Source organism: Colobus angolensis, unplaced genomic scaffold, assembly GCF_000951035.1.
Source record: "Colobus angolensis palliatus isolate OR3802 unplaced genomic scaffold, Cang.pa_1.0 Scaffold11, whole genome shotgun sequence".
Classification (NCBI taxonomy): Eukaryota; Metazoa; Chordata; class Mammalia; order Primates; family Cercopithecidae; genus Colobus; species Colobus angolensis.
Genome location: NW_012112030.1, coordinates 2,022,649 through 2,030,336, shown reverse-complemented (window position 1 = coordinate 2,030,336; position 7,688 = coordinate 2,022,649). Strand labels below are relative to the sequence as shown.

General features: G+C 50.4%; 1 protein-coding gene across 2 annotated transcripts in view; it reads left to right on the top strand.

Moving 5' to 3' along the window:
• Nucleotides 1-7,326, top strand: part of NOP2 (NOP2 nucleolar protein) — a 13,393-nt gene extending 6,067 nt beyond the window's left edge. The window contains exons 5-16 of one of the 2 annotated variants that reach the window (XM_011951804.1): nucleotides 1-51; nucleotides 256-311; nucleotides 431-579; nucleotides 679-878; nucleotides 1,020-1,109; nucleotides 2,203-2,290; nucleotides 2,369-2,509; nucleotides 3,097-3,236; nucleotides 3,380-3,469; nucleotides 3,597-3,719; nucleotides 3,840-4,068; nucleotides 6,531-7,326. The exon at nucleotides 1-51 is cut by the window's left edge and continues 7 nt beyond it. In XM_011951804.1, coding sequence (XP_011807194.1) covers nucleotides 1-51; nucleotides 256-311; nucleotides 431-579; nucleotides 679-878; nucleotides 1,020-1,109; nucleotides 2,203-2,290; nucleotides 2,369-2,509; nucleotides 3,097-3,236; nucleotides 3,380-3,469; nucleotides 3,597-3,719; nucleotides 3,840-4,068; nucleotides 6,531-7,180 — 2,007 coding nt within the window. In that variant the 3' untranslated portion in view covers nucleotides 7,181-7,326. The remainder of the gene's footprint in view (nucleotides 52-255; nucleotides 312-430; nucleotides 580-678; nucleotides 879-1,019; nucleotides 1,110-2,202; nucleotides 2,291-2,368; nucleotides 2,510-3,096; nucleotides 3,237-3,379; nucleotides 3,470-3,596; nucleotides 3,720-3,839; nucleotides 4,069-6,530) is intronic. The other variant, XM_011951811.1, reaches the window with a different exon arrangement.
• The last annotated feature ends 362 nt before the right edge of the window (nucleotides 7,327-7,688 follow it).

The following is a 7,688-nucleotide window of genomic DNA, read 5'->3' as shown; positions in this document are numbered from 1 at the left end:
GGGTTCAAGCAGTTCTCCTGCCTCAGCTTCCCGAGTAGCTGGGATTTACAGGCGTGCACCACCATGCCCTCATTACTTAGTTTCAACAGTGATCAATATTGTGCCAATCTTATCTTCGTTTCTTTGCTCCTTTATTTCCTTCTGAGAGCAAGTGTTGGATTTTTATTTAGTGAGAAAATAAGATACAGAGATAGAAAGTGCTACAAGGGCTGATGGAAGGGCAGGCCTGTATTAACAGCCCTTGTGTCTCTTCAGTTGCTGCCTATTGAAAGAGCTGCTCAGAAGCAGAAGGTCCGGGAAGCTGCTGCTGGGTGAGTTTGGGAAGCTATTGGGATGGAGCATAGGCAGCGGCTAGGATGGGGAAGCTGTGTGGAAGGAGGAGGTGTCTGTTTTGGTCTGTGAATCACTCTGTTCTTGGACCTGTTTCTAGGGTCCAGTGGAGTGAAGAGGAGACGGAGGACGAGGAGGAAGTGACCCCTGAGTCCGGCCCCTCAAAGGAGGAGGAGGCAGATGGGGGCCTGCAGATCAATGTGGATGAGGAACCATTTGTGCTGCCCCCTGCGGGGGAGATGGAGCAGGATATCCTTGCAGGACAGAGTGAAGAGTTAGGAGGAAGGTGCTTGGGAGAGGGATTTCCAGGCCCTAGGACATCATGACACAGTTCCTTAACAGGCCCACATGCCCAGACTCCAGACCTGCAACGAGTTCACAAGCGGATCCAGGATATTGTGGGAATTCTGCGTGATTTTGGGGCTCAGCGGGAGGAAGGGCGGTCTCGTTCTGAATACCTGAACCGGCTCAAGAAGGATCTGGCCACTTACTACTCCTATGGAGACTTCCTGCTTGGCAAGCTCATGGACCTCTTCCCTCTGTCTGAGGTACTAGATTGCCAGAATGCCTCCTTTGCTTTTTTCTCGCCTCCTTACCCTGTGTAAGGAAGAGGTTCAGCCCCCTTGCCCCACTCCCCTGACTGAGCTCCTTAGCCGTCCTCACGTATTCCCTGCTGTCTTGCCTGGCAGCTGGTGGAGTTCTTAGAAGCTAATGAGGTGCCTCGGCCCATCACCCTCCGGACCAATACCTTGAAAACCCGACGCCGAGACGTTGCCCAGGTGAGGGGTGGCCTTTGAGGCTTGCTGATCTCAGAAGGGAAGTGATTTCTGCCAACTCCAGAGATTGCCCTGTGCTACCCTGACTGGGTGGGGCCTTAGGACCTAAGCATGACCCTGAGGGGCAAACCCAGAGGCCTGATATCTCTGGTAGGCTGGGGGCCTAGGACCTCTGAGGAATGGGAAGTTCATCCCTCCAACCTCTTTTCCCTGTGACTAGGATGATGAGACTTCAGGATGAGCGTGCTGCCCCCAAGGAAAATGGAGGGAGATGATTGAGGAGCTGGGGAAATATGATTCCTGACTGCAGAAAAAAGACACATACGCACAGTCAATATTTTAAACTCATTTCTGAGGGTTCAGGGACCCCAGGTTAACGACCCCTGTTCTAAAGTCAGTTGTTGAGTTATATGTGTTGTGTATTTCCTGGTGTGAAGAAAACCTAGTAATGTAATGTGCTCTAACCAGTATCATTAAATCTTTAGTCTGGTGGAGGGGTCAGCCTCTTCGAAAATCAGATGCCACTTCCAGGAAATAAAGTAACAGGAGGTGGCATCCTGCTCCATTGGGATGAAGTTCAGACCTTGAGTTAGGAGCCTGAGGTTAAGAAAAAAGGGCACCATAGGATGGAGTGGGAAAGAGAAACTGCTCAATGAGTCCATGATGACTATATTCGGAGTAAGCACTCTAGGAGTTGTGGGGCCATGGGCCATGTTTTTAATGTCTTCATCTGTTTTCTGGGTAGAGTAGCCTATGAGGTTATTAAAATCTTCATCCTGACTGGGCACGGTGGCTCACACCTGTAATCCTAGCACTTTGGGAGGCCGAGGCGGGCAGATCACCTGAGGTCAGGAGCTAGAGACCAGCCTGGCCGACATGGTGAAACCCCATCTCTATGAAAAATACACAAATTAGCCAGGCATGGTGGTACATGCCTGTAGTCCCACCTACTCAGGAGGCTGAGGCACGAGAAAGAATCACTTAAATCCGGGAGGTGGAGGTTGCTGTGAGCCAAGATTGCGCCACCTCACTCTAGGCTGGGCAACAGAGTGAGACTCCGTCTCAAAAAAAAAAAAAAATCTTCATCCCTCTTCAGGCTCTAATCAATCGTGGGGTTAATCTGGATCCCCTGGGCAAGTGGTCAAAGACTGGACTAGTGGTATATGATTCTTCTGTGCCCATTGGTAAGTCTCCCCCACCCAGGAGCCCTTCTACCTCTGTCCCTGTCCTACCGCGTGTCACAGGGTGGTCCTCCTCCACAGGTGCCACCCCCGAGTACCTGGCTGGGCACTACATGCTGCAGGGAGCCTCCAGCATGCTGCCCGTCATGGCCTTGGCACCCCAGGAACATGAGCGGATCCTGGACATGTGTTGTGCCCCTGGAGGAAAGACCAGCTACATGGGTATGAGACGGGCAGGCAGGTGGGATTCATCGGGCTGTCTTGCTTTTGAAAGTAGATGGGGTTGCTGACTCACTAGTGCTCACGGAACACAATGTGCAGGCTCTAGCAGAGTGGTGAGGAGCAGTCTCTGGAGTCGGCCTGGGTTCCAGTGCCGGGTGTGCCACTTACTACACATCTGACTCTGGATTCTGTTTTGTCATCTGTAAAATGGGATGGTAATTGCGCTTGGGTTTCCCCTTGTATTACGCTTGGATTGTGAGGGTTAAGATGATGCATTTAGAAGTCCTTGGCGGTGTTCAGCACATACTCAGTAGCCATAACTTTTATTAAGTTGCTATCACTTAAAAGAAGTAATTTAGTATGTAGGACCAGATAGGTGTTCAGTAAAAATGGGAAAACCACGTTGGTAGACTTGCTGACCACCAGGGGCTAGTGCAGAGTGGATCAGTCTATAGAGTAGGCAGGCTTGTTGGGAGTGAAGTTGCCTTGAGGTAATACCACTTCTGTGGATTCCTGAGCAGGAGGGTGGGAGCTAGTGTGGAGGCAGTGGAACTGACTGATCAGCACTGTTACTGCCCTCCCTTTAGCCCAGCTGATGAAGAATACGGGTGTGATCCTTGCCAACGATGCCAATGCTGAGCGGCTTAAGAGTGTTGTGGGCAACTTGCACCGGCTGGGAGTCACCAACACCGTTATCAGTCACTATGATGGGCGCCAGTTCCCCAAGGTGAGACTCCAGCTGTGTGTCTCCAGAGGCTTCTTCCAGTTGACCTTCTCCCTTCCTGACCTCAGTGTTCAGACTTGACCCTAGTAAATAGTGCGCTGCTGGTTGCGGAAGAGACATAGGATTCATCTGTATCTTTTCCCCAGGTGGTAGGGGGCTTTGACCGAGTGCTGCTGGATGCTCCCTGCAGTGGCACTGGGGTTATCTCCAAGGACCCAGCCGTGAAGACTAACAAGGTGAGGAGTCAAGTGGTGGCTGCTGAGACGCCTTGGCTGGGTCTCGTAGAGCTGGAAAGCGAGATGGGGACACGCTCTGGGCTCCCCTCTCCTCCTGAGGCTGCCTTTGGGTCTCTTTTTGGGACAGGATGAGAAGGACATCCTGCGCTGTGCTCACCTCCAGAAGGAGTTGCTTCTGAGTGCTATTGACTCTGTCAATGCCACCTCCAAGACAGGAGGCTACCTTGTTTACTGCACCTGTTCTATCATGGTGAGACCTCTGCCATGGCAGAGCAGGGGAGGCTGGGCTGGGGGGCTCTTTGCCCCTTAGAGCTCCCTTCAGCTCCAGCTCTGCTTTTTCCTCCCTTGTTTATCTTCCCCCAACATCCAGGTGGAAGAGAATGAGTGGGTGGTAGACTATGCTCTGAAAAAGCGGAACGTGCGACTGGTGCCCACAGGCCTAGACTTTGGCCAGGAAGGTTTTACCCGCTTTCGAGAAAGGCGCTTCCACCCCAGTTTGCATAATGCCCGACGCTTCTACCCTCATACCCACAATATGGATGGGTTCTTCATTGCCAAGTTCAAGAAATTCTCCAATTCTGTCCCTCAGTCCCAGACAGGTAAGTGATCTTTTTCTACCCTTCATCACCACCTTTGCTCTTTTCACCTTTCAGGAGCCTTTATGGTGTGATAGAAGGGAAGGGAAAGGAAAGATTCATGCATCCCTTACTCCAGCCTTTGCATGCTTGGATGAGAGAACCCTCTCATTCCAGCTAGAATTACTTTTGAGTGCTGGACCCCATGTGAATAGGCTAAAGTGTTCATATGGGTGGAGGCCTTTTCCTTTATTCTGCCAAGTGGCTGCAGTTGTTCAGCACTAAATACAGTCCAAATGAAGGTTGTGGTTTCTTTTCCTTCTTGGCAGAGGGTTGACTTACTGGTACTGTACCTCTGCTGGTCCAGCATTCTCAGCACTGGGTTGGAACAGAGCTCCACAGAGCTTTTGTCAGCAGTTCTCAGCCCGTCATACTCATTGCAGATTGTTTTCTCAGCCATCTTGAGGAGTCCGGCCTGGATCTCAAGGGAAGGGTGGGGTTTTCTGAAACAGCCTTGAGAATGCTGCTTACTGGGATATAACCCTGGGTTTAATTGCAAGAGGGAGAGAAGAGCTACTTCAGAAATAGTAGAGTTTGTCTGGGCGTGGTGGCTCATGTGTATAATCCCAGCACTCACCTGAGGTCAGGAATTCCACATGGTGAAACCCCATCTCTACTAAAAATATAATAATTAGTTGGGTGTGGTGATGCGTACCTGTAGTCCCAGCTACTCAGGAGGCTGAGGCAGGAGAATTGCTTGAACCTGGGAGGTGGAGGTTTCAGTAAGCTGAGATCATGCTATTGCTTTCCAGCCTGGGCAACAAGAGCAAAACTCTGTCTCAAAAAAAAGAAATAGTAAAATTTGCTATAACTTAAAAAGTACATATTTTAATTATCCTGCAGTTCATCATAATCCGTGTGGAAAAAAACTTCTCTGATTTAAAAAATAAATAGGCCAGGTATGGTGGTGGCTCATGCCTGTAAATCCAAGTACTTTGGGAGGCTGAGGTAGGAGGATCGCTTAAGACCACGAGTTTGAGACCTGTCTGGGCAACAAAGGGAGACTTTGTCTGTAGTTCCAGCTGAGGCTGAGGCAAGAGGATCCCTTGAGCCCCAGGAGTTTGAGGTTGCAGTGAGCTATGATGGCACCACTGTACTCCAGCCTGGGCAACACAGTGAGACCCTGCCTCAGAGAAAAAAAAAATAGGTAAATAAAATAAAGGCTAGTGCTTCAAATTCATTTAGAAGACCCTGTGAGGCCGGGCGTGGTGGCTTGTGCCTGCCTGTGACCCCAGCACTTAGGGAGGCTGAGGCGGGTGAATCACCCGAGGTCAGGAGTTCGAGACCAGCTGGTTAACATGGTGAAACCCCGTCTCTATTAAAAATACAAAACTTAGCCAGGCATGGTGGCACACGCTTATGATTGTCAGGAGTCTGAGGCAGGAGAATCGCTTGAACCCAGGAGGCAGAGGTTGCAGTGAGCCGAGATCACACCACTGTACTCCAGCTGGGGCGACAGAGCAAGACTCGGTCTCAAAAAAAACCCAAAACCAATTCATCTCTTCCTTACAGCGTCTTGTTACTTCCTGTCCTCAAGAGGGCGCAGCTTCCTGTAAAAAATCTTTTGGCCCAAGGATAGGCAGTGATTTTTTTCTTTTCTTTTTTTTTTTTTTTTTTTTGAGACAGTGTCTTGCTCTGTCGCTCAGGCTGGGCTGCAGTGGTGCAGTCTCAGCTCATTGCAACCTCCACCTTCCAGGTTCAACTGATTCTTGTGCCTCAGACTCCCAAGTAGCTAGGATTACAGGTGTGGACAGGTACCACCATCCCTGGCTAATTTTTGTATTTTTAGTAGAGATGATTTCACCATGTTCACTAGGCTGGTCTTGAACGCCTAGCCTCAAGCAATCCACTTGCCTTGTCCTCCCAAAGTGCTGGAATTACAGGTGTGAGCCACCACACCTGGCCTATAAGCAGTAATCTCTTAATACAAGGTTCAAGTAGGACTTGAGTAAAGGCCAAGTTACATTAGTAATGGGAATTTCGGTAATCTGCTCTTAGGCACTGACCTAATTGTGTGGAGCTCTTGCCCAAGAGATGGCAATTCTCATATTTTAATACGAGAATATTAAAATATGATGATTGGCCGGGCGCGGTGGCTCACGCCTATAACCCCAGCACTTTGGGAGGCTGAGGCGGGCGGATCACGAGGTCAGGAGATCGAGACCATCCTGTCTAACATGGTGAAACCCTGTCCCCACTAAAAATAAAAAAAATTCTATGAGCGTGGTGGGGGGCGCCTGTAGTCCCAGCTACTCCGGAGGCTGAGGTAGAAGAATGACGTGAGCCTGGGAGGTGGAGCTTGCAGTGAGCCGAGATCATGCCACTGCACTCCAGCCTGGGCGACAGAGCGAGGCTCCATCTCAAAAAAAATAAAATACGGTGATAAGGCCCATTTTCTGACACCATCTGTTTAATTTTAACCCCAGGAAATTCTGAAACAGCCACACCTACAAATGTAGACTTGCCTCAGGTCATCCCCAAGTCTGAGAACAGCAGCCAGCCAGCCAAAAAGGCCAAGGGGGCTGCAAAGACAAAGCAGCAGCTGCAGAAACAGCAACGTCCCAAGAAGGCCTCCTTCCAGAAGCCGAATGGTACCTCTAAAGGGGCAGACTCAGAATTGTCCACTATACCTTCTGTCAGAAAGACCCAAGCTTCCTCCAGGTTCCAGGATAGCAGTCAGCCAGCTGGAAAAGCCGAAGGGATCAGGGAGTCAAAGGTGACTGGGAAGCTAAAGCAACGATCACCTAAATTACAGTCCTCCAAGAAAGTTGCCTTCCTCAAGCAGAATGCCCCTCCCAAGGGCACAGACACAGAAACACCGGCTGTGTTATCCCCGTCCAAGACTCAGGCCACCCTGAAACCTAAGGACCATCATCACCCCCTTGGAAGGGCCAAGGGGGTTGAGAAGCAGCAGTTGCCAGAGCAGCCTTTCAAGAAAGCTGCCTTCCAGAACCAGAATGACACCCCCAAGGGGCCTCAGCCTCCCACTGTGTCTCCCATCAGTTCCAGCCACCCCCCACCAGCAAAGAGGAAGAAATCTCAGTCCAGGGGCAATGGCCAGCTGCTCCTGTCTTAGATGGTTGAAAACTAGACTGGGGTGACTCACTGCCATTGTCACTGGGTTGACTCACTGCCATTGTCACTGGGTTGGAACTTTTGCCTCTATGAGGATGCCTTCTCCACTGTGCACACCCATGAAATTTAATACACATTTTACAACCTCTGGCCGCTGAGTATTTTTGAGGGAACTGGGTACTGCCTTTGCTGCTTTAAGGGTAGAGGTGGGAAGGTGGGACTGGGATCTTCTGAGGAGAGGGAATGGTTGGGTGCTACTGAGAAATCAGGTCAGTTTTAGGCTCCTGCATCCTTGAGTCTTCCCAGGAAGGGAGAGCCCTGGAGTCAGAGCTAGGGGTGATTGAACTCTGGGGAGAGGAGGGCAATAGAAGTGTAGGGGAAGTCTGGGCATGCTGGCTCACGCCTGTAATCCCAGCACTTTGGGAGGCTAAGGTGGATCACCTGAGGTCAGGAGTTCGAGATCAGCCTGGCTAACATGGTGAAACCTAGTCTCCACTAAAAATACAAAA